The 26,901-nt window shown below is 48.7% G+C and overlaps 1 protein-coding gene across 3 annotated transcripts in view; it reads left to right on the top strand.

Moving 5' to 3' along the window:
* Positions 1–26,901, top strand: part of LOC146859471 (uncharacterized) — a 90,080-nt gene that overhangs the window by 5,293 nt on the left and 57,886 nt on the right. For 2 of the 3 annotated variants that reach the window (XM_085650200.1, XM_085650202.1), the window contains exons 2-4: positions 2,358–2,484; positions 4,839–4,949; positions 8,741–8,854. In XM_085650200.1, the coding sequence (XP_085506326.1) occupies positions 2,358–2,484; positions 4,839–4,949; positions 8,741–8,854 (352 nt within the window). The remainder of the gene's footprint in view (positions 1–2,357; positions 2,485–4,838; positions 4,950–8,740; positions 8,855–26,901) is intronic. The other variant, XM_085650201.1, reaches the window with a different exon arrangement.

Genomic DNA, 26,901 nt, shown 5'->3' with positions numbered 1-26,901 from the left:
AGCTTGGGTGCTGAGAGTTAGAACTGTGCAGACGGTAAAGTGCTGACAATGGGCCTCCCGCAGTGTCTGTCAATGGGCAGCTGGGCAGGAAGCCTAATTGCAGGACAAAATGCGTCTCCTTGCAACTGGCACAAGATGAAGTGTCTCCCTCCCCTAGGAGCCCCCCTCCTTTAAGCCCAATTGCAAACAGACACCTTTCTTCGATGGGATCCGCAGGGGCACAAGAGGTTTGGTGGTGTGTTGCACTGGTGTGGGGCCCCATGCTGGTGGCCTGAGTACAAGGCCCTGGGCAGCTGCCCACGCCTAGCGCCTGCCCTGCCTACAAGTGTGACAATTCAAACTATTCCAGGCCACCCAAAGCTATAATAATGGTGTGAGCAACAGATTTTATTCATTTTTAATGTAAATTGACTTATTAAACACTCCAAAAGGTGGAGTGGTGCACTACTCTGAAGCAAAGTTTGTTTCTCAATAAGTCATATAATCTTGTTTTTTTGTCTTGGTAAATCCTTTATTTTCATAAGCATCCAAACAGTTAAAGTTACCAGCCAACGCGTTTTGTTCATATACAATGAACTTCTTCAGGGCATAACATGAAGTACGATCTTGGGGGCGAAGGTCCTGAGTTCCCCCTGGTGTTTCCTGTAAGCACAGTGCGGGCTTGCTCCAGAAGCTGGAGTCGTGGCGCAGTGGAGTTGCAAGTGCACAAACTAATGTGACTGTATGGGCCTCCTTGATAAGGGCCAATAAGGCAGCAGACGTCGGCTCCATTCAATTGAGCGGAGCCCACGTCTGCCGCCAGCTACTCAGAATCAGTGCCAGGGGAGCGTTTCAGGGTCAGGTGCAGTTTGGGGCTAGGACACAGGTTCTTGCCAGGAGGGGCTGAGGCTGTAGGTGCAGCCGCGGCCAGGAGAGCGTTTCAGGGTCCGGTGCAGTTTGGGGCTAGGACACTGGTTCTTGCCAGGAGGGGTTGTGGCTGTAGGTGTAGCCGCGGCCAGGAGAGCGTTTCAGAGTCAGGTGAAGTTTGGGGCTAGGACACAGGTTCTTGCCAGGAGGGTTTGAGGCTGTAGGTGCAGCCGCGGCCAGGAGAGCGTTTCAGGGTCAGGTGCAGTTTAGGGCTAGGACAAAGGTTCTTGCCAGGAAGGGGTTGAGGCTGTAGGTGCAGGCGCGGCCAGGAGAGCGTTTCAGGGTCAGGTGCAGTTTAGGGCTAGGACACAGGTTCTTGCCAGGAAGGGGTTGAGGCTGTAGGTGCAGCCGCGGCCAGGAGAGCATTTCAGGGTCAGGTGCAGTTTGGGGCTAGGACACAGGTTCTTGTTAGGAGGGTTGAGGCTGTAGGTGCCGCAGCGGCCAGAAGAGCGTTTCAGGGTCAGGTGCAGTTTGGGGCTAGGACACACGTTCTTGCCAGGAGGCTTAGAGGCTGTAGGTGCTGCCGCGGCTAGGAGAGCATTTCAGGGTCCGGTGCAGTTTGGGGCTAGGACACAGGTTCTTGTTAGGAGGGTTGAGGCTGTAGGTGCCGCAGCGGCCAGAAGAGCGTTTCAGGGTCAGGTGCAGTTTGGGGCTAGGACACACGTTCTTGCCAGGAGGCTTAGAGGCTGTAGGTGCTGCCGCGGCTAGGAGAGCGTTTCAGGGTCCGGTGCAGTTTGGGGCTAGAACTCGGGTTCTTGCCAGGAGGGGTTGAGGCTGTAGGTGCAGCCGCGGCCAGGAGAGCGTTTCAGGGTCAGGTGCAGTTTGGGGCTAGGACACAGGTTCTTGCCAGGAGGGGTTGAGGCTGTAGGTGAAGCCGCGGCCAGGAGAGCTCTTCAGGGTCAGGTGCAGTTTGAGGCTAGGACACAGGTTCTTGCCAGGAGGGTTTGAGGCTGTAGGTGCAGCCGCGGCCAGGAGAGTGTTTCAGGGTCAGGCGCAGTTTGGGGCTAGGACACAGGTTCTTGCCAGGAGGGGTTGAGGCTGTAGGTGAAGCCGCCGCCAGGAGAGCTCTCCAGGGTCAGGCGCAGTTTGGGGCTAGGACACAGGTTCTTGCCAGGAGGGTTTGAGGCTGTAAGTGCAGCCGCGGCCAGGAGGGTGTTTCAGGGAATGTATCTACAGAGTTCTTCGAATCACCTCAATGTTGTTGAAAGTGCACGGGGCACCTGGTTCTTCATTCACTGTATCAGGGAAGGACGGGGATAATGGTTTACCAGTCCCTTTTGCTTTGCATGAAGGCACACATGTCAACAGATGAACATACTTCCACACACAAGGAAGATGGATTAGTGGTTACTACAAAAGTGAGAAGCCATTCCTAAATCTCAATAAATATAAGTGTCGTCTCTCTGCGAATGAACACTCCTGACCATGTCATGTATATCGTTCTCTTGCAGGTCCCGGTTACAATGCTTGATGTCTCTGCGTATTTCTCCGGGGAGGAGTGGAAGCTCTTGCACGGTTGGCAGAAGGACCTTTACAAGAACGTGATGAAGGAGATCCACCAGGCCTTGGTCTCCCTGGGTAATGTAAACAGCTTTAAACTTGGTAAAATGTTTGCAAACCTTGTGCTTGATTATAGACGCAATACACAGTCACCAGTTACTTTACTCACGTAAATGGGTATAATGTGTGATTTTAATGCTTCGTTCCCAGCTCTAAAAAATACTCAAATTGAGAAAAAATGTCTAATTCTATACCCCGACCATGATTCCAATCTGAAGCTGGGTATTTTAACATCATTTATGTGGGGACCCGTGAAGCTGTGACATACACGCCAACTGTGATGCTGAATATTTAGATTGGCAATTGCACGTTCTTATAGGCACTTGAACACCACCATGGTATTTGCCATATGTGACACCTACCGTAATGGAATGGTATTTATTTAATCAACCACAAGGGATGAAAGGCAGAGTCAACCAGCTGTCATTTAAACTTTTGTGTGTGTGGGGCCATCTGAACTGGAGGCGGAAGTCTAGTGCATTAACCCACTGAGCTACCTTCCCATAATGACACAGTAACATTTGCAACTTCTTATGCATTGCAACAAATGTCAATACGTCTAAGGGGCTTCCCCACAAAATCTATAGGATCTGAACTAATACTTGTAGGTCTGAGTCACAAACATTAGAATAATTTTGAAGCATAGAAATACGTTTTATTTGTCCTAGTTTTATTTTTGCTTTGGTGTATACAACCTTCTAAATGGTTACCCATGAGGGTTTATAATTCATTGATTTCCATGCATGCATCTTCAGAATAAACGCGAAAGGTAGACTGGCCCCAGGCAGAGATCTGCCGGATTAGGGAACTAGACTAAAGTATATTTTAAACTCGTTATCCTTGTGTCTAGACAAATATATTTCTGAAAAAACAGTTCCTTTAGATAGTTTTGACGAAAGTCCATCTACTTAACCATAGTTGCACTTTTAGCAGGGACGGGGGAGGAGGGTGAAGAGGTTCCAGGGCCATTGTGTATTTTCCCTGCTCGGGTCCACCATGCAGTGCTTTGTAACAAGAGAGGAGCTGGGATGTGGACGCAGATAGACTTCTAGCCTCATAACGCATAGCAAGGGTAAGTTGTTACATGATATTTCATGCGTGTCCTCCTGTTTAAGTATGTTGATGCTGCTACTGCATGCTTTGCGTATGCCTACAGATCTCTTAATCTTGGGAATTAGAGATTGTTGGATGCCTTGCTAGTGTTGCACCAGATCCTGAATGTGATGTGGGATTCTCTAAAAGTTGGTGTGATTCTGTGAAACTTTCATGAGAGAGGCTGCTGTGTACAGGACACTTGGCTGGAGTTCTGCTGAGCTCACCAGCTGAGTATTACCTCCATCGATGTAGGCTAGCGTCTGTGCTTGGATGGCAGTTCTGAAGGCCACGTCAAATAAAAAGACCTTTACTCTGTGGTGATGGGCCTGGCGAGGCTGATTTATAAGATTGAGTCCATCCAGTTCATATACAAGTATGGTGGACACGCTGTGCTTACGGGCTTGCCTCAAAATCCTCATGGCTCCTCAGTGGTTACTACCTCGTGGGCCACCATGCTGGCTTTAGTCAACAGGGATGAACCACAGAAATATGACTTTGACCTCAAACAGTACAAAAATACAATCGCATCAGAGCTGTAACAGATCTGCATCGATGCAGTAATGTTCACTTTTCTACCGGGCTCCAAATAGGGTCAGAACTCTCTTGGCTGAGTGGGCAAAATTATAAATAAAATGCTGAGTAACGGCTTCATCCCCCCCCCTTTCTGTTGTTATGCCCATTATTTGCTTTTGTTAGCTTCTCCACATGAAGGATGAGGGCCGTGTAGGTCAAGCACAAGGACTTATTCATAAGAAATCGCGTTTAAGTGGGCACGTTAAAACAACCATTCTATTCCGGGTAGTGACCATGTACCTGGTAGATACCAACACAACCAAGCGCAGTAGTTACTGGGTGTCTACTTTTCTGATTTATTTGGGATGGCGAAGGCTAACCTGATAAGACTGCAGGTTGTTACGCATTTCAAGTGCCCAAATTCAGAATGTGTGGTTTTTACCCTCAAGATTTGCACAGTGTTTAACTTTGTGAAAGTGATGTCGGGAAATAATTGGAGTTTGGAAATTTCCCCAAATCTTGGGAATCCCGCTTTACACCCAAATCGGGATTTCGATGATAGTTGGAATGAGTGTAAGTCAGTAAATGACAAGAGAATTCCTAATATGCCTTTAGGGTGTAGAACTGGCATTGGTTGATAACCTCTGAATTTAGATTAATAATGCCTATGATTCCCCTGCATATTCTTAATTATACTGCATTCACACTGAATAATCGCAACACTTACTGCATAGTAACAACTTTTTAAAAACTTTGAATACTAGGTCCTCTGATTGCGACTACTGTCTTTTCATTAAGAGCTAATGAAAAGGAAGATCTGAGCCCTCGGGCCACTCGAGAGTCCGAGGGAATGCCCGTGGATAATCATTCCACAGGTGAGTACAGAAGAACTTTAGTTGTGGGGGCTCCTATTGGGGCAGAGAGCAGAAGATCATTGTAAACAATGTATTTATCACTGGACATTATAGCATTTATTGTTCCCACTCTGATTTATTCACTCTGACATTCAATGTTTGGAATTATCCACCTCAGGCGATTAATAATTGTGTGTTGTGAATTGGGAGCTGACTCCCAAAGGAGGGTTTTTCTTCCTCTTGGCTATCCTGCATCGACTCTGCACCATTCCAGAAATACTGATTCCGCGTTCCACACCTGAGAACATAAGTATGGACCAGTATGGTAGAGTCTATCAATTGGTGGATTTGTGGAGCGCTACTTGTCGCCCATGAGGGTATCCAGGCGCTGTCAGGGTTCAGTTGATTAGCCAGGTCTTCAGGGACCTTCAAAACTTTGGAAGAGATGGGGGGTGCGTGGATGAAAGGGTAGTTTGTTCCATGTCTTTGCTGATAGGCAGGAGAAGGAGCAACCTTTGCAACTGCTATGTTGAATGCAGGGGGTGAGGGTTAGTGAAAGGTATGCGGAGCGGTGGTGTTTGGTGGGCTAATGGAAGTTCAGGTGGTTGACAAGTAGGATTAGCCCTCGTTGTTTGATGGAGGATAGCAGGGACCAGATGTGCTGAGTAGTCCGTTGTATCCTGCAGCTGTATGGTGGCAGGGGCACTGCACACGTGTATGCTAGAAGTGCCGCCTAGAGAATCTGTGGTGTCAGTCCTTCCCCTGCACCATCTGTGCCTGGCAAGAGCAGTCCCAATTCATGGGTCCACAGAAGGCATTTTTCACCCACACCCTCAGACATGTCATCACACTACCTTGGCTTGCAAACAGTTGCCAGAACATAACATTCTCCAGAGGTTAGCTCAGATACAAACATGGTGGACCGCCCGAGCCCACGGCCCTGCTTTAACATCCACATGGCTCCTCGGTGGCTTACTCCCTCGTGGGGGCCACCATGCAGACTCTAGTCAACAGGACCTTTCACTTTGCGTTTCTTGTCAGGGCTCTGCTCCTCAATGCCTTCCACCCCAGGGAAGCTCATATCCAGAGCTCATATCCAGAGTACCCCCCCCCCCCCCCACCCCCCCCATGTATTCACATGGTGTTTTGCTACTGCAGTGCTCTTAAGAAAGGCAGTAACTTGCCATCTCGTGTTATATGGGAATAGCTGCTCAGAGAGGGAAATGAGGGCTCGTAGACATTCGGCCACCTGACAGGACCCAAAAGAAAGCTCTATTCAAGTTGTCGAAGCCAAATGGAAGGACAAAAATCAAGCTGAAGCAAACCACAATCATTTGCAAGAACTAACCTTGTGCCCTCAGTCAGACAGCAGTCTAGTTGCCTATATTTTAAGAGTCACTCAGTACCTGTGCAGTGTGCTGCACGTAAAGTATCCGGCCCACACTTCATGGCAAAATTAAGGACCCCAAATATGGGGACAGCCCAGATAATGCAGAAGAGGGCCAGTGGGCTTCCTGATTCAGGTAACAAGACCTGTGCCCATGACCTATTATCAAATGCTCTCAGCCTCCTCCATGCCTTATATGAGGGCGTAGCCACCCTCGACTGTAAAGATGAACACACTTTGAGGGCACCCCCAATACAGCAGAGCCTAAGGCTTTTCCATCCGATGTTAGCAACGCTTATTGCGTACCATGAGGCAACCGTCAGAGTGTCAAATCTGCTGGTAGATAAGCACAAGACCTTGTTAAGGAAGTGCAGCAAAAAAACAGCTCTTCGAACTTTAGATGTGCTGTTCTAGTGTTAGGAGAAGGAGGGACCTGGCAGCCCTGTTTTATTGGGCCTCTCTAAAACCTTTAACACCCTTTGCAAATGTGTCTGTCGCAAAGGCAAATTCTCTTCCTTGATGTATTTTTTCTTTTTTTTATAAAATGATGATCATTTGGCTTTGTAGAGCTTTTTAAAAAGAACAATTGACGGACAGAATGCAGAACAATGTCATACATTCACCCCAGTATAGAGATGTGGGCCTAAATCCATCGTTTTTTTGCTCCCCATGCCATTCCAGTTTGAACCCCGCCATATGCAAATCAGTCTTGACCCTGCGCCCAGATCTGTGCCTGGGGGTGAGTGTCTGAAAAGTTTGAGCACTCCGTCCATCATCTCCTTGTGTTTGCTTTGTTTGCCCTAAGTTGGCAGGGTATGCCCAGACGTGGGTCACTTGCTCACTTTGCCACTGGATTCAAGCTAGCCTGGCTGATGAGGGGTGTTACCCCGAAACAGTTCCCAGGGTGCTTGTTTCCAGTTCAGGCATGACCAGGCTTGGCAATTCGGGCTGGAGAGTTCCCATGAGGCAAAGGATCAAGACTGATTTGCATATAGCTGGGTCTGAACTGAGGTGGCAAAGTGAGCGAAAGAACAAGGTGGATTCAACCCAGATCTGTGACTGGGGGTGAGTGTCTGAAAAGTTTCAGCGCTCCGTCCATCTCCTTGTGTGAGCTTTTCTCCTATACAGAAGCTTATCTGTGGTTAGCTACTGGGCGCACATTTTTTCTTTACGACGTCAGAAGCATGACAGTGTGAACCACTGCTAAAGAAACCGTCTGCAAATCCACTTAGCCAATCGAATTACTCCACCTCAAATCTTTTCCTCCATTTTCAGCAAAATAATTGAAAAAACTGATCAATCAACAGTTATCACCATATGTTATGTTACGTTATTTTTTTCTATTTTTTTCTTTGAAATAAGTGGATAGTGAGGAGGGGAGAAAGAGAGGGGAAATGGTTTGTAGGTACCTAGAGGAGAATAATCTTTTAGATCCTTCTCAGTCAATCTTCAGGGCATAACCGCCAAACAGTTTAACATCGGCATCCCTTCCCATTAAGAAAGCCTTTTATTGGTGTGCCGTTCATAGCGCAGACATTTTGTGTAGAGAGCTCTATCTTCATAGCAGACCCAGCTCCAGCAATCCAGCCGAGGTTCAGGTTGCTATTCCTGGCTCGTGTCCAACCACAACCTATCTTCCGATCAGGAACAGGAGGTAGATCTTTCTCTTGTCTTGTGGCATGGCACTGGAAAGAGCCTCCAGATAATATACATCTAATGTCTAACTTTCGGTGTTTCGGGTTAGCTGCTTTAGATTAGCCAGCACCATTTCTGCTTCCATAGTTCTCCGTAAGGTGCACCAGGGAGACCCTGTTCAGATATTGTTCCACCTTCACTCCAGGTTACTCTTACAGAAGTGAGAATGTGCGTTATAAGAGTCATTGACGTAATATGACGTGATGGTTTTCAATGTATATGTTCCTCAGTCGTAATCTCAGGACAACTCTGTGCTTGGCATTCTGGGATTCTGCTGATGGCTCTCTGAGGTGACGCAGTTGTTGCTTCACATCACTGGGTATTTAGTAAAATTGCTTTCAGTGCGAGTATCAGGAATGCAGATCATTGCTTTGTGGAAGGTTCTTTAATGCAAAATTTATAACCAATGAGACTGTCCTGTCCACGTGGCCTTCAGTCACTCAGTGAGGGATCTGGCCTGAGCTAGTGTTGTAGCTGTGGATGTCACACTGCGACCCAACTAGGATTTGTGTACCACCGTGGAAGTCTCTGCTGGACCGAACAGCTGCGGCACTTAATGTGAAGCAATGCAGCACTTCCTGATCAATATTTACGAAGTGCTTCAGAGTGTGATTTAAGTTTACTTCCTAAAGGGAAAAAAGCATTTCTTTACTGAATGACAAGAAATGAACGGCCACATTTATTGCTTCGTGTGAAATTACATCTAACTGTTTTTGTCTTTCATCGACAGGCGGTGTGGTTGCCCACTCTGATGCTCTATTCTGCACGAAAAGTAAGGGGAGCTCGTATCGGAGGATACCTCAAGGCATTGGCCCGAGGGGAAGCGATGATTATTTCAGCACAGGTCAGGCAGACGTGTTGTCGTGTTTACAATAAATATGTTCATGGTTATTTTGTCCCATTATGAACAGGATAAGAGCTGGAAGTAAAGTGTAAATATTCTGTCCTCTATGTTTAAATGATGCATCACCTGCCTGTACAGAATGACAGGAGCATGTACCAAAGTGCAACCCCCTGTGTAGAATGACAGGAGCAGAGAGTAAAGTGTAAACATGCTGTCCTGTTCTTTTACAAGACACATCACCCCCTGCGTAGAATGACAGGAGCAGAGAGTAAAGTGTAAACTTGCTGTCCTGTAATTTTACAAGACACATTACCCCCTGCATAGAATGACAGGAGCAGAGAGTAAAGTGTAAACATGCTGTCCTGTAATTTTACAAGACACATCACCCCATGCGTACAATGACAGGAGCAGAGAGTAAAGTGTAAACATGCTGTACTGTAATTTTACAAGACACATCACCCCCTGCGTAGAATGACAGGAGCAGAGAGTAAAGTGTAAACATGCTGTCCTGTAATTTTACAAGACACATTACCCCCTGCGTAGAATGACAGGAGCAGAGAGTAAAGTGTAAACCTGCTGTCCTGTAATTTTACAAGACACATCACCCCCTGCGTAGAATGACAGGAGCAGAGAGTAAAGTGTAAACCTGCTGTCCTGTAATTTTACAAGACACATCACCCCATGCGTAGAATGACAGGAGCAGAGAGTAAAGTGTAAACATGCTGTCCTGTAATTTTACAAGACACATCACCCCCTGCATAGAATGACAGGAGCAGAGAGTAAAGTGTAAACATGCTGTCCTGTAATTTTACAAGACACATCACCCCCTGCATAGAATGACAGGAGCAGAGAGTAAAGTGTAACCATGCTGCTGTGCACTTTTAGAAGACCCATCACCCCCTACGTAGAATAACAGGTGCACAGAGTAAAGTGTAACTACTTTTGCAAGATGTATCACCGCTTGTGTAGAATGACAGGAGCAGAGAACAAAGGGTAAACACTTTGTACATTACTTTTAGCAGAAATAAATTAAAATGTAGTGATGCGTTTCCAATGGTTAAATAAATACAATGTACAAAGAATGACGAGTGTAGAAGCAACGATGAGGGTGGTGCGAGGCCTTTCAGAGTGGCCCAGATGTAGGTGTAGTCTTGATGTTCAATCTGCAGGTCTCACAAACTGAAAGCAACTCCCTTTCAATCTCCGCGCTTTCAGAGCTGGCTGGTTTTAAGTTGCTTGTATGGATCAACGCGGCTTAATTTGCAGTTTCTGCATAAACTGCCCAGATGCAGCTCTGCCCATATCTGCGCCTTACCAAACTAATAACTAAAACAAGCCTTTCCAATGAGAATACTCACAGATGACGCCCCCACACCCCTGGAGGGTTCCCCAGATTAGAAGGCGGGGGTTCTAATTCACTGCAAGCAAGTGTGTTTATGGAAACACTGTCTAGATGCTACGCTGGTGTTATTCAGCAATCTAGATTTGATTGTAGCATTTATATAGCACTTTCTTCCCCCTGATGAGAACTCCAAGCACCTCTACTAATTCATTCACCAACTCACTCCCCTTGTAGAGCTTGAGACTCTGGACATTTCTAAGGCCCTTTACAGTGGATCACACTCTAGAGTGTGGAGGAAAGGACACGGGTGGTCCTTCTTAAGTATAGGGAAGTTCCCCAGCCCTATTCCTGATCCCTTGTGCCCCGGAAGGGCAACCAGCACATATCAGCAGGTAGAAAATGGGGCAGTGCCTTCCTCTTTGGTGCCCCTGCTTTGGCTCTCCCATGACATGAGACGATGAGGACAATGGCTGAATCAGTCTGGGCCGAAAAAGCAAAAGACAGGAGCTGCCTGAAACTGACTCTTGACGGGCATTGACACTGCCTGCAACTTTAGTTTAAAAACGGGCAGAAACATCCAGGCAGTGGGCCAGTATTCCGCTCCCTGAATTGAGGGTCCCATCAGTGGTGACTGAGAAACTCGTCGGTTCAGGGTTGAGGTATGTACCACCAACGCTCCATGCCATATTCAGAACCAGAAACCTGGGAGTTCACCAGGCGGGCTAAGAGAAGCCGCATTGGGTCCTGCCATGAGGGAAGAAGCTGGCCAGCTGCTTGGAAGGGCATTGAACGTGCTCTTGCAAGAGGACGATGCCATCTAGCAGAGGGTCAAGTGAAGGAGCCGTGGCAGGACGAACTGAAGCTGCCACTGTGACTCGAGGAAAGCCTGTGTCACTCAGCGAAAGGTAAATCTGAAAGGGATCCCCCAGCGTGCACTTAAGATGAGTGTCCACAGCTGCAGTGAAGTACCGGGTTTTAGAACCCAGCGGTGCAGGGGAACACACCCTAAGACTTCGGATTCTTCCTGTTTCAGGCCCACAGAAACACAGAGTCTTCTAGGTGAAATCAAAGATCGTATTTTATTGGCTGCAGACCAATCACAGGTATCCGAGAAGTACACCACGATGTATGTTCTCAGGAGACTGCTCCTGAACCAAAAACCAGTCTTTACTTATATACACAAAATTACGCTTTGGGGGCAACACCGCCCCTGTTTTACAAGTGGTCATTCACATATTTTAGTTTCAAAGGAACAGCAGAGCCATAATGACAATCCCACATTTCAGTTCATTAAGCATACAGTCATTGTACCCAGCGAGGCTCAGAACCCTCATCAGATAACAGCAGACCCCAATAAAACGGGCACCTCCTGCTCGTAAAACAAGCCATAAAGTAGGAACCAGAGTCAGGTGTGAAAACAGTTTAGTCAGGGATCGTGTGCGAACAGGGGCTTTATGATGGGTCGAGCCCTGATGCTAATCGCATTAGGCCGCGAGAAAGGAACCGGCCGGACAGGATCGACCTCGGGCAGCGGAGTCGGCTTGCACAGGTCAGAGAGAAGTCACAGAAGGTGTACGTGTCCTTTAGGCCTAAACATGGCCTTAGAGCGCAGCCTATGTGAGGGCAACCACAAAATGGCTACTGTACTAAAATGGAACCCAAAGAGTTCAGTATGTGGTATCGTATGCACAGTGAGTTCATTAGAGAAACATGACGAAAACACTCATACATACCGCGTTACTCATTTGCGGTTCGCTGATACCAAAATTGGCATGGTGGGACATGCCACCGACATGGTTCCAAATTTTACAGTACCACAGACCCTCCTTTTGCCCTTACATAGGCAAGAACTATACTAGTCTGAATCCAGGTCTATATTCATAAAGTCATGGAGATGTTGCTGTAGCATCATCCTATTGCTTAGCTCGTCCTTTGATACAGGTTTCCTTACACATGATGTAACACAGAGGCTACATATTACAGGGGCACACTGTATACATAAACAGAACAGGAAAAGAATGGCTAAAATCATTCCAATGACTATTAGAATCTTCCATCCCCAAGCTGATATCAGTCCCCAGAACCACCCCATCATTGACCAATCTCCTTTATCCACATGAATGGATTCGGAAATCTTATGTAGTTTGGAAATGGCCTGTTAGACTGTCGGAGCGTTATCTGGTATGAAAATACAACAGCTCGATTGGATGACCTTGCATACCCCACCACGGTCTGCAAGGATAACGTCTAGAACCATACGGTTCTGCAACGTCATCAGGCGATCCGCTTGAAGCTCAGCTGTCAAGTTACCAAGGGCACCGGCCGTTACATTAACAGTGGATTCAACTACACGGGTCAGTTGTCTCAGGTTCCGATTATTGACCATTGGTCCCCAAAACGGCAGGAAACCCAGGAAAAAGTCTCCCGCTTCCTGACCGGCAGTATCTTCCTTACTAACAACGCCTCTCACAACTCTGGTCTTGTGATAATCAGAGGCGGCAGTAAACGTTGGCGGTAGCAAATTCGCAACATAGCACGTGCCCGAGAAATCATGGGCCAACCATGTATATGCTCGATCATTGCAGACAAAGTATGTACCCTTGGCAGCCAAGAACGCAGGGGAAAACTGTGATGGAAAAGTGTATGTTCCAGTACAGTTACTCTTCCCTAGTTGAGCTCTTGGATTCTGACCATTACCTTGTAGACCGCACCGATCTATGTGGGGTACGACCCAAATCGGAGATGAACTTTTGCGCTGTTTTTCACCCAAACTGATGCTATACCCAGTCGCGTTCCAACCTATATAAGCTCGCAACTCATCCTTGGGAATGGATGTATATGCATCGATATCTCTACTCATATCTGCAACTCCTTTCATTAAGGCTTTATTGTTTGAGTTAGGTCTAGTGGAACGCGGTGGTCGCAGGGAATAGGTCTCAAGCGCAAAAAGAAACATGGTCTGGAATGCCCATGATGAACCATTATAGCTAAACGGTAGTACTAGATATGGGATGCCCTTATTAATGGTATGCGGCATCAAACCACACACCCAGCAGTTCGTTGTGTTCATAACTAGTTGGTGCTGGTGCAGGAGTTGAATGAACGAATTGTTTACAAATTCGGCACGTCTAGCTTGTTCGTGTTCTGGCAGAGGGTGGAAAGAGTGTTGGAAAACAGTAGGAAGAGGTGTGGGCTGTACAGTGGGTGCAAATGACACTTGGAAAGACAATAATACACGGTGAACAACCTTTACAACGCAACTTTTACACCGCACTACCATTACAACGAAACTATTACAACGCAAAATCTGTTACAACGCATGCCATTACAACGCATGCTATTACAACGAAATGCACTAGATGGCGTGCTAACATTAGAAATAGTGTAGTTTTACTATCCAAACACCTTCCCTACTGCAACGTGGACTGGAGTTAGAATAGTAAATTATACATTTCTAATGTCAGCACTCCATCTAGTGTACGTCGTTGTAAAAGCATGCGTTGTAAAGGCTGGCGTTGTAACAGATCTTGCGGTGTAAAAAATGCGTTGTAACGGCATGCGGTGTAAAAGCATGCGTTGTAACGTCATACATCCATAATACACAACCTACAGAAAACATCATTATGCTAGATAGTACAAACAGACATAATACTACAAAACATTTGCTATTCATTATTTTACATATTCTGCTCTTGAAATTTATTTCCTCGGTGGGCCTCTCCATCCTGAGAAACTCCATCCTCTAATCGTGCTGCTCGCGGCGGGTGAGTATCTTCTGCTAAGGAGTACACCTGTTAGTTCAGGGAACGCCCTAGACCAACCAGAACCGTAGACCTAACGTCTTCGGCTTGTACCCCAAAGTCTTGGCACCGCGACCCTGCAGCTGAACCCGGATGGTGGTTCGAAAAACAAAAAGTCAAAAAGTTTCTCAGATGAGAGAGAGCTGTACTTTTGAAAATATCAAAGAAAAATAATTTTTATTTGTCCATAGCCCTTGGCCTCAAATTATACCTGTTTTTCCCAGGTACTGTCTGGTCTTGAAACAAGAGTTCAGGCTCTGTGGTATCCAATCGGTTTGATGGCGATATAGCTTCTTGCAGAATGTCGTCACTTTCTTGTTCTGTGATTGTTCCCTTTACACGTGCATCGCTAAAAGGCACAAAACGAGGCACAGTCTCAGGCTCGGAGTCAGCGATCCTCTCCTGGACCCACCGATCATACGGTAGGGGCAAAGGGATCCTCTTGCAATGTATGCCGTGTATCCAATTCTTTTTCCCTTTCACTCGAACAGCTGATCTTGTCGATAGCAGGACTAGGTGGGGGCCGATCCAACGGGGCTCACCATTCTTTGTACGTTGAAATTTTTTAACTAGCACCCACGTTCCAGGATTAATAGGGTGTCCTGGAGCTTCAGAGGCCTGGGGCAGAGTATCGTGAACCTGTTGGTGTAAGACACGCAATTTAGCCGTCAATTCATACAGGTAATCAAGCAGTACTGGATATTCGATTTCACTGAATTTTGTCGGCCTTGGCACTCCCCAAACATTGGCCGGACGGCCAAACACAATCTCATATGGACTAAGTCCCACTCGCGAATGCACAGTCATTCTTGTTGATAGGAGTGCTAAGGGCAGAGCGTCAGGCCATTTAAGACCGGCGCTCGCCTGAATTTTGGCCAACTTAAGCTTCAAGGTGCCATTGTAGCACTCTACTAATCCAGCTGATTGGGGGTGATTTGCAGTGTGGAACTTCTGCTTAATGCCTAGTCCCTCACACACATCTTTCATCACTCGACCTACAAATTCACTCCCATTATCACTCCATACCATCCTTGGCATTCCGAACCTAGGGAAAAATTCTTTGACAAGGGCTTTAGCTGTGGATAAGGCAGTATTGTCTTTTAGGGGATATGCTTCTATCCATCTTGAAAAAGCACAAACAACAACCAGTACATATTTCAAATTGTTGCATCTTTCCATGTGGATGAAGTCTAGTTGCAGAACTTCAAAAGGATATGATGGAGGCGCAAAATGACCAGGTGGAGTTGGGGTTCCCCTACCAGGATTGTATTTCAGACATACCATGCAATTTTTGACTACATTTTCTGCACATTTAGGGATTCCAGCATTCTGCCATACTGGAGCCAACAACTTACAAATCCCTTTCACACTGATATGTGCCATTCCATGCGCCATCGTAACCACTGGAAGCACATATGCATCAGGTAACCACCATCGCCGGTGTTCTGACAAGTCAATCCAACAACCGTTTTCATCTAATTTACCCTTACTCTCTTTCCACACACTCAATTCTTTCTCTGTGGCTTCAGCTTGAAGGGACTTCACACTCTCTATCGTGTCTTCACACATTCCAACATCACCAACCCATCTTGCAGGGCCTGCAACATACATTCGGGTTGTCACATCTTTTGCTGTTTCTTTTGCGGTTTCGTCAGCAAATGCATTACCACGCCCAACATCATCGGTAACCTTCTTGTGTGCGCTGCATTTCACAATCGCAACTTGTGATGGCAAGGTCAGCGACTCAAGGAGATCATTCACTAACTGACCATTCTGAATCTTAGCTCCATGCGAAGTCAGGAACCCACGTTCTTTCCACAAACGCCCAAAACTATGGGCCACACCAAAAGCGTACTGACTGTCAGTATATATGTTCACTTTCATTCCTTTTGACAACACGCATGCTCTTGTGAGTGCAATTAATTCTGCTGCTTGGGCTGAATTATGTGGTATGCGTGCAGTTTCAACAATCGTGTGCAGAGTCGTGACCGCATACGCAGCAGTCGTATCACCGTTCGGAAGCTTGAAGCATGAACCATCCACCCATAAGGTACCATCACATTCAACCAGGGGAGTATCTTTAAGATCCACTCTCCCTTTTGTTTCTTCTTCTGTTCTGAACAGACAATCATGCTGTTCAACCTCATCTGTGTCTGCTGAAATTGGCAATAATGTGGCTGGATTCAACGTATTGCACCTCTTTATGTGCACATGACTTGCTAGCAGCGTCAACTCGTAACTTGACAATCGAGCATTAGTTAAATGCTGTGTCTTGGTCCTGTTTAACAATGTGTCCACTGCATGAGGAACCATTACAATGTGTTATTCATCACTAGTCCAGCAGACTGTCGAATAGACGCAGCTGCTGCCGCTGTAGCTCTTAAACAACTTGGCAATGCCCTCGCTACAGGGTCCAAAGTCGATGAAAAATACGCGCATGGGCGCGGTCTGTCTCCAAAAGGCTGTGTCAGTACTGACAATGCACAACCGTCCCTTTCATAAACATACAAGGTAAAAGGCTTACTATAGTCGGGGGTACCCAACACAGGAGCGGAACACAATGCCTTGCGTAATTCCACAAAACTTTTCTGACACTCCTCAGACCATGGGACAGGATTCGGTATATCTTTATATGTTAATGCTAGCAATGGTTTTGCCAATAAAGAAAAACTCGGGATCCAGTGCCTACAGTATGAAGTAATGCCCAAGAAAGCACGCACTTCTCTCTTTGTCCTCGGCACACTTAATTGTGCAATGGCTTGGATTCTTTCTGGGGTCAGCTACCTTCCCTCCTTCGAGAAGAGATGACCTAAATAGGTCACTTCTTGTCGTCAATATTGCAGCTTAGAGAGAGACACTTTGTGATGGAAGGTAGACAGATGACGCAACAATGATAATGTAGCTCCTTTATAAATCTCCTCAGTATCAGCGGCGATTAGCAAATCGTCAACATACTGGATAAGGGTAGCACCTTTAGGTAAAACCAGGGCATTAAGCTGTGCTTTTAAAGCCTGACTGTATATTGATGGGCTTTCACAGTAGCCCTGTGGAGCGCGTTTAAAACGGAAGCTTCGACCTCCTAAACAAAAGCCAAAAATATCCCTGCTCTCCTCTGCAATCGGGATACTAAAGAAAGCATTCTTTAAATCAATTACTGAGAACCAAGCAGCGGAGGCTGGAATCATAGTTAACAAGGCAGTTATATCAGGGACAACTGGAAACTGTGGCACAACAATCTTATTAACCTCTCTAAGATCAATCACAAATCTGTAAACAGGTGGCTGAGAAGGGTCAGTTCGTTTTAAAACTGGCAGAACCGGACTATTACAAACGTTGCCTCTTGTCTCTTCAATGACATCCCTCTCAACTAAATCATAGATAATTGCTAACAACGCTTTTTCACCTTCCTTAGAGATCTTGTACTGGGGAATGCGGGGCAATTTAACATTGGCTTTTAAAGTGACAACATACGGCGGTATTTCCAAAAGGCCCACATCATTAGGGCCGGTGGCCCAAAGGGCATCAGGAAGAGACGACAATTCAGCTGGTAGTTCATTCTTTGACAAATACATGGGAGAAATCACTTCCTTACCCAGCGTAAGTTGTACTCCTGAGGGGGAACAATATAATGTCGCATGTAATCTCTTCAACAGGTCCAATCCTAACAAGTTTTCATTACATCCTGTCGTTAGGATGAGGGGTGCTTTCAGCTCACAAGGTCCAACAGAAAGGGCCATAGGACTTGAGATCGGGTTCCTAACCGGGACGCCAGAAAAACCTACGGAAACATTCATTTCGCCAGACAAAGGCGCGCCAGGGAGTTTTGAGCGCATAATAGAACTCTTTGCAGCACCAGTATCCAGCAGAAAGGGCTCTGTTATACCCGCTGTAGTCACCTTAACATACGGTCCGCTCTGATCCACTGGCACTGAAACAACTCCCTCTCTCTGTCTATGGCTGTCCTAGTAATCATTCCCTTCCGTATTATCATCTTCTGCATAGTAATCATTATTATAGTACTGCGCTGTCTTGCCAGTCGCATTGGCTTGCTGATCAAAACTATTCATCGTATTTTGAGGCGGAAGAGGTCGCGCGTTCTGGGGAACTGTTAGAAAAATACCCCACTCCCACACCGGAAGAGGTTGGTGGTAATGGGGTCTTTTCCTAGACATACACTGTGGTAGCTTGGCTCGAGTGGTCAGGGGTCAGGCACCGTGTTAAGCATACGCTATACCCACACAATAACCATGCGTGCATCCGTTCCAAAAACGACACTACACCTTAAAAATTATACTGAAAATATATCTCTTTATCTTCTTTTCTCTTAGTTGCTGATTAAATAAATAATAAGACAATCACAGTACACAAGGCTTTTTCTGTGGAAAGGGTAGGTCAAATAAATACTGTCTTAACGATTCAATAAATAAGGTAGATCATAAATAATCAAGGCATAAATATAAGTGCATTACATTACGGGCAATTAAATATTATGAGGCAATAAATACTGTATGACAATAAATATTGTGAAACAATAAATACTGTGAGGCAATAAATAGAATAAATACAATAAATACAGTGCTCTCAATAAATAATAAAAGCCAACAGTTACACTTGTAAATCAGTTCACATTCCTGAGGTACTATGGGATGATTTGACCCAATCCCAGCTTGTAGAGATTTGGATGGCCTGAGGGGTATACTCCCTGGCTTGGACAAGGCTGAGGCCTAAACTGAGGTAGATCAAGGGGGAATCTAGAGATCTGGCTTTCCCACACTTCACAACCCCTCTGTATTAGTCTCAGCTCACCCCTGGCACAATCAAGCTGGTTCTAGCACCTCTCTAGCCCCTAGGATAGTCTTTTAGGGCTTCACAGGGCCTTAGGCGCCCTCTATTCCACTTACTGCCCTTCTTATGAAGTTCCGACGCCGCTGGAGTCGTGTCGACGCCGTGAGGCGGTTCCGGTTCGATGTCGGCGGCCTCGGCGCAGTGTCAGTTCTTGACGACGTTGATAGGCGGTTCCGGCTCGATGTCGACCTCCGGTTCAATGACGTCGGGCAGTCTTGGCTCGATGTCGACTTCCGACGGCTCCGGTTCGATGTCGGCGGCCTCGGCTCGATGTCGACCTCCTGTTCGATGACGTCGGGCAATCTTGGCTCGATGTCGACTTCCGACGGCTCCGGAGTGCGAACTCCACTCCCGACCTCCGGTGCTCCTTTCCTCAGGTTCCGGCGACTCCGGAGTGCGACCTCCACTCCCGACCTCCGGCACGATTCTCTTCAGGCTCCGGCGACTCCGGAGTGCGATCTCCACTCCCGACCTCCGGCACGATTCACCTCGGTCTCCGGCGACTCCGGAGGGCGGACTTCACTCCCCTGTCAACGCCGCACACTCGACCTCGGGTGACTTCCTCCACGACCTCTGGTACTCTCCACGACCTCCGTCGGCGCCCTCTCTCGACCTCTGGCGGCTCCGGGTACGACGTCTGCTTTCCAGTCAGCGCCGCTTCTCCACCTCGGGCTCCAGGTCTCAGGCTTCTCGACGTCGGACTCCAGGGAAACCAATAAACAGGTCAGATTCTTGCTTTTCTTTACTTCTAAGGCCTGTTCCTGCTGTCCAGGTCCTTAAGATGGTTTTTCTTGCTTTGTCCCACACAGGGCTCCAGGCTGGGCTCAGTCAGTAGGGACTAGTATCAAGGGTGGGTTTATGGACCCCACTCCAGGCACAAGTTTCCACCCCTGCTGCCTCACTCCTTCCTCCTTCAGGTTTCTGCTGCTCTCTCTTCACCAGTCAGGTGCCAACTGCCCGCTCCAACTGTCAACCCTGGCTTAGCTTCCCAACATTCCAAACCGCCTCCAACTGTCACAGGGTTCCAGAATGTTGCAGAAGGTTCTAGTAGGTTCCAGTGGGTTCTGATGATGTCACAGGTGGCCACCATTGTGTGCTCCAGGCCCTCAGACAGAAGTTCCAGGGGTAGATAAAATGGCTCCCTGAATCTGCATCAATACTAAAAAGTCTGGTGGTTCCCAAAAAGGAAAAATACTAACAGGGTTTGAGGCAAAAGTGGGACAAAATAAATAATGATGAGGAGGGACCACCCAAAGGGCTGACAGGTCTAACACGCGTCCCCCCCCAGCTGAAAGTGGGGAGAGCTACCCAACCCCTTGGGAGTTCTCATCACTAAGGCGGAAATACCTTGAGAGACCGTCTGCATTGGCGTGGTCCACTCCAGGCCGATGTTCCACCTGAAAGTCCATTCCCTGTAGGGAGATAGACCACCTCAACAACTTTGGATTCTCCCCCTTCATCTGCATCAGCCAACGAAGGGGTCTGTGGTCGGTCTGAACCAGGAAGTGCGAGCCAAACAGGTATGGCCGCAACTTCTTCAGAGCCCATACCACTGCAAAGGCTTCACGCTCTATTGCACTCCACTTCTGTTCCCTGGGAAGTAGTCTCCGGGATAGGAAGACCACGGGTTGATCCAGACCCTCTTCATTGAGTTGCGATAACACTGCCCCAATGCCATGTTCTGATGCATCCGTCTGGACAATGAACTCCTTGGAAAAGTCTGGGGCCCTTAAGACCGGGGCCTCGCACATTGCTTGCTTCAGCTTCACAAAGGCCTGCTGACAAGCCTCCGTCCAGACTACCCGTCGAGGTTGTTTCTTGGACGTGAGCTCCGTGAGGGGGGCTACGATGGTACCGTACCCCTTCACGAAGCGGCGGTAGTATCCCGTGAGGCCCAGAAAAGCTCGGACCTCAGTCTGTGTCTTGGGGGGTTCCCAGGCCATGATGGCCTCGATCTTCGCCTGGAGGGGTTGCACCGCTCCCCTACCCACCAAGTGTCCAAGGTACACTACCGACCCCTGCCCGATCTGGCACTTGCTGGCCTTGATCGTCAATCCAGCTTGTCTCAGGGCCTGGAGAACAGCTTGCAGGTGACGCAAGTGATCCTCCCAGCTGTTACTGAAGACGGCTATGTCATCCAGATAAGCAGCAGAGAAACTCTCCATTCCGGTGAGGATCTGGTTTACCAGGCGCTGAAACGTGGCAGGTGCGTTCTTGAGCCCAAAGGGCATCACACAGAACTGGTAGTGGCCATTGGGCGTGGAGAAGGCTGACCTTTCCCTTGCTCCATCAGTCAAAGAGATCTGCCAGTACCCAGAAGTAAGGTCAAAGGTACTTAGATATTGGGCAGCTCCCAGCCGGTCAATCAATTCATCCGCCCTTGGGATCGGATGAGCATCAGTTTTGGTTACTGAATTCAGTCCCCGGTAGTCCACACAGAACCTCAGTTCCGGTTGGCCACCCGGTGGTGCGGCTTTTGGTACTAGTACCACCGGACTGGACCAGGGGCTGCTAGAAGGTTCGATCACTCCTAGCTCCAGCATCTTAGTGACTTCACTGTGAATGCTGGCCTTCACCTCGTCTGACATCCGGTAGATCTTGGACTTCACAGGTGGGCTGTCTCCTGTGTCCACGTCATGGACGCACAGGTGAGTCCTACCCGGGACAAGGGAGAACAACGAAGAGTACTGCCCCAGGACCTGGCGGCAGTCCTCCTGTTGTTCAGGAGTTAGAGATGGGGAGAGAATCACTCCCTCCACCGACCCATCCTTCTCTTGAGACACAAACAAATCGGGGAGAGGCTCGCTTTCCACGTCCTCTGCTCCGTCAGTCACCATCATCAAGATGACTTCGGGCCTCTCGTGGTGGGGTTTAAGGCGGTTGGCATGCAGCACCCGTAGGGGCTGACGAGGGGTTTTAAGATCCACCAAGTAGGTAGCCTTACCCTTCTTCTCCAACACCTCAAAGGGTCCTGACCAGCGATCCTGGAGGGCGCTAAGCTCTCCCGGTTCGATCACCCACGCCTTCTGGCCAGGCTCCAACTCCACCGGGTGAGCGTTGTGGTCATACCACGCCTTCATTACTGCTTGGCTGGCCTCCAAGTTGTCAGAAGCTTGCTTCCACAACTTAGCCATTTGGCTCCGGAAGGCCAGCATGTAGCTCACCACGTCCTGGGGAAGCTTTCTGGGAGTTCTTTCCCATCCGTCTCTCACCAGGTTGAGAGGTCCACGTACAGGGTGCCCATACAAAAGCTCGAAGGGGCTGAAGCCCACTCCCTTCTGTGGCACTTCCCTGTAAGAAAAGAGTAGACAGGGTAGGAGGATGTCCCATTTCCTCCGCAGGCTTTCAGGCAGACTTCTGATCATGCCTTTCAAGGTTTTGTTAAACCTCTCCACCAGACCATTGGTCTGGGGGTGGTAAGGAGTTGTGAACCGGTAGGTCACTCCACACTCCTTCCACATGGCCCGCATGTACGCTGACATGAAGTTGGTCCCCCTGTCGGACACATTTTCCTTGGGAAAACCCACTCGGGTAAAGATTCCCATCAGGGCCCTAGCCACAACAGGTGCTGTTATGGTCCTCAGAGGTATTGCCTCTGGGTACCGTGTGGCATGATCCACCAGAACCAGGATAAACCTGTGACCAGCTGTAGTAGGTGGATCTAACGGACCCACAATGTCGATGCCCACCCTTTCAAAGGGGGTGCTAACGACAGGAAGTGGTTCCAGGGGAGCTTTCAGCTTCACCCCTGTTTTCCCACTGGCTTGGCAAGTCACACATGTCCGGCAGTAGGTATCTGACGACACTTTCATTTGAGGCCAATAAAAGTGTGGGACAAGACGGGCGAAGGTCTTGTCTTGCCCCAGGTGTCCTGCCAAGGGGATCTCGTGAGCCAACTCCAGAAGGAAGGCTCGATAACGTTGAGGGACTACCAAGGCTCGTGACGATCCATGTAGGGGTGCCTTGGGTTCACTGTAGAGGAGGCCATCCTCCCAGTAAACACTGTAGTTCCCTTCAACGTTCCCTGCTGCCTGGGCTGCGGCCTGACGCCTCAGCCCCTCAAGGGTAGGGCACTCCCTCTGGCCCTGGCAGAATTCCTCCCTGGACGGGCCTCCCTCCACGTGCCACTCGGCCGGGATGGGTAGGTCCTCCAGTTCGGTGACATCCCCCCCCGCAGACTCCTGGTCCACCACCTCCGGTGGCCTATCCTTCCTACGGGGGGCGGATGCCGAGGCAGGCTCCTCCTGTCCTCGGTTCTTCCCTTGACTGGCAGCTGGCTGGGCCTTTGTTCCAGGCTCCAGCCGAAACGAACTCCCTCTCCGGGTAGTCGCGGACCCTGTGCTCACACAGGCCCAGTCAGGTGTACCCAGCATCTCAGTATGAGTCCGGTATTCCACCTCCTTCCAAGCATTGTGCTCCATGTCATTCCCCAGTAGACAATCGACTGGCACGGCAGGGCTTACGGCAACTCGAAGTGAACCTGCAACCCCCTCCCATTCAAAGGGAACCTCGGCCACCGGATAGTGGCCTGTTCTGCCGTCAGCCATCGCGGCTGGGTGGAGTACATCGGGAATTACCTGCTCTGGAGACACCAGTTGGCTACGCACCATAGTCATACTGGCTCCTGTGTCTCTCAGAGCCTCCCCTCTTTGGCCGTTGATGGTGACCCACTGCCCATACTTTACAGTATTTGCGGGCACCTGGATCTTAGGAACCATCTCCCGTTCTCCCAGGGACACTAAAGTGACACCCGCCCACTCCCTTCCCTTAATTAAGGGCATCTCCTCCCCGAGCACTGCACTAGCTACTCCGGGGGTCTTTCCTCCAATGGGAGGGGGTGGTCGTTTTGGGCACTTCGCATCTCCCTTATAGTGTCCAACGCCACCGCACTCGAAGCAATGGACAACCCTTGGCTGCTGACTCTGGCCAGGATTAGGGTTTCTGGGTGGGTTAGCCCTAGGGGTGAATCCTGTTCCCTTCCCTTGGAAGTTATTTTGGGGGCCTTTGGAGAACTCCTTTTTCTTTTCCCCTCCCTCTTTCTTCTGGGGGGCGCCCTGTCCGGCCTTTTGAGTATCCCCTCCAGTCCCCCTTGTGGACACCCGGGTACTAGCCCAAATGTCCGCCTCCTCAGCAAGCTTCCGGGGATTGGTCAGCTTGCTATCCACCAGGTGTTGACGCAGTTCAGGGAAACATTTTTCGAGCAGGTGTTCCTTCAGTACTAAATCAAACAACCCCTCGTAGTTCCTCACTTCACTGCCCTGAATCCAACCCTCTAGTGCCTTCTTTGCATAGTCCAGGAAGTCCACCCAATTCTGTGTGCCCAGTTTGTGACTACCCCGGAACTTCTGTCTGTACTTTTCGGGTGTTAGTCCAAACTTTCTTATGAGCGCCACTTTCATGGTGGGGTAGTGGGTCTGCTCATCCTCTTCTAGGGCCAATAAAGCATCCCTACCAGCTGGAGGCATGTACCTGTACAATCCCCCTCCCCAGTACTTCTCTGGAACCCCATGGGCCCTTAACGAGACCTCATAGGCCGCTAGCCACTTGGCGATATCGTCACCCGCTCCATAGCTAGCTACTATGTCCTTTGGCAGGTAGGGTTTGGGTTCCCTGGTGATTTCTTGGTCTTTGCTGCCACCATTAGGAACAGTGTGTGCCCCGACTCTTAGGATCTGAAGATCTATCTCTTTCAGCCTTAACTCGTGAGCCATCCTCTGTTCCTCCTTCTCTTTCTCCAGCCTTGCTAAGTCCCATGTGAGCTGTCTTTTCTCCCTCCGGTCTGTTAACTCCACTTCAGATAAGCCACCACTAGAGGCACTGCTGCCCTTCCTGGAAATGGTTCTGGGCCCCGCTACTAGGTTCCCCACCTCAGGTTGGTACAAACCAGCTCCCTCACTGTCGGGCTCTCTATCCCTGTCCTCCTCCTCAGCCTTGCTTTCTCGTCGTGCCTCCCCCCAAGCCCTCAAGCTGGTTTGGAGTGCACCTTTCTTTGCTCCTGGGGGACAATACACCCCCTCCCGCTGACAAAACTCCCTGAGTTGGGCCACAGTATAGGTTTCTAAATTCTCCAGTACAAACTCCATCTTGCCCACTCAGGTCAGAGGACAGTTATTTGCAGAAGCTATGCAGGGGGGTACCTTATATAATACCTCCTCCCACCACCAGAGTAAATTTAGAAAAACAAAAACTCACAATTAGGAAGGCCGCTTTGAGAAAACTCCAGGTGTAGGCCTATGGACTACCCACGGTTATTGTCGAGTATACGTAGGCACAGCTCTATCCCGCCGCTGAACACCAATAATGTTAGTATCCAGCAGAAAGGGCTCTGTTATACCCGCTGTAGTCACCTTAACATACGGTCCGCTCTGATCCACTGGCACTGAAACAACTCCCTCTCTCTGTCTATGGCTGTCCTAGTAATCATTCCCTTCCGTATTATCATCTTCTGCATAGTAATCATTATTATAGTACTGCGCTGTCTTGCCAGTCGCATTGGCTTGCTGATCAAAACTATTCATCGTATTTTGAGGCGGAAGAGGTCGCGCGTTCTGGGGAACTGTTAGAAAAATACCCCACTCCCACACCGGAAGAGGTTGGTGGTAATGGGGTCTTTTCCTAGACATACACTGTGGTAGCTTGGCTCGAGTGGTCAGGGGTCAGGCACCGTGTTAAGCATACGCTATACCCACACAATAACCATGCGTGCATCCGTTCCAAAAACGACACTACACCTTAAAAATTATACTGAAAATATATCTCTTTATCTTCTTTTCTCTTAGTTGCTGATTAAATAAATAATAAGACAATCACAGTACACAAGGCTTTTTCTGTGGAAAGGGTAGGTCAAATAAATACTGTCTTAACGATTCAATAAATAAGGTAGATCATAAATAATCCAGGCATAAATATAAGTGCATTACATTACAGGCAATTAAATATTATGAGGCAATAAATACTGTATGACAATAAATATTGTGAAACAATAAATACTGTGAGGCAATAAATAGAATAAATACAATAAATACAGTGCTCTCAATAAATAATAAAAGCCAACAGTTACACTTGTAAATCAGTTCACATTCCTGAGGTACTATGGGATGATTTGACCCAATCCCAGCTTGTAGAGATTTGGATGGCCTGAGGGGTATACTCCCTGGCTTGGACAAGGCTGAGGCCTAAACTGAGGTAGATCAAGGGGGAATCTAGAGATCTGGCTCTCCCACACTTCACAACCCCTCTGTATTAGTCTCAGCTTACCCCTGGCACAATCAAGCTGGTTCCAGCACCTCTCTAGCCCCTAGGATAGTCTTTTAGGGCTTCACAGGGCCTTAGGCGCCCTCTATTCCACTTACTGCCCTTCTTATGAAGTTCCGACGCCGCTGGAGTCGTGTCGACGCCGTGAGGCGGTTCCGGTTCGATGTCGGCGGCCTCGGCTCGATGTCGACCTCCTGTTCGATGACGTCGGGCAATCTTGGCTCGATGTCGACTTCCGACGGCTCCGGAGTGCGAACTCCACTCCCGATCTCCGGTGCTCCTTTCCTCAGGTTCCGGCGACTCCGGAGTGCGACCTCCACTCCCGACCTCCGGCACGATTCTCTTCAGGCTCCGGCGACTCCGGAGTGCGATCTCCACTCCCGACCTCCGGCACGATTCACCTCGGTCTCCGGCGACTCCGGAGGGCGGACTTCACTCCCCCGTCGACGCCGCACACTCGACCTCGGGTGACTTCCTCCACGACCTCTGGTACTCTCCACGACCTCCGTCGGCGCCCTCTCCCGACCTCTGGCGGCTCCGGGTACGACGTCTGCTTTCCAGTCAGCGCCGCTTCTCCACCTCGGGCTCCAGGTCTCAGGCTTCTCGACGTCGGACTCCAGGGAAACCAATAAACAGGTCAGATTCTTGCATTTCTTTACTTCAGGCCTGTTGTCCAGGTCCTTAAGATGGTTTTTCTTGCTTTGTCCCACACAGGGCTCCAGGCTGGGCTCAGTCAGTAGGGACTAGTATCAAGGGTGGGTTTATGGACCCCACTCCAGGCACAAGTTTCCACCCCTGCTGCCTCA

This window comes from Triturus cristatus, chromosome 3_2, assembly GCF_964204655.1.
Source record: "Triturus cristatus chromosome 3_2, aTriCri1.1, whole genome shotgun sequence".
NCBI classification, from domain to species: domain Eukaryota; kingdom Metazoa; phylum Chordata; class Amphibia; order Caudata; family Salamandridae; genus Triturus; species Triturus cristatus.
The sequence above is the reverse complement of the archived record's forward strand: the minus strand, read 5'-3'. Positions and strand labels throughout refer to the sequence as shown.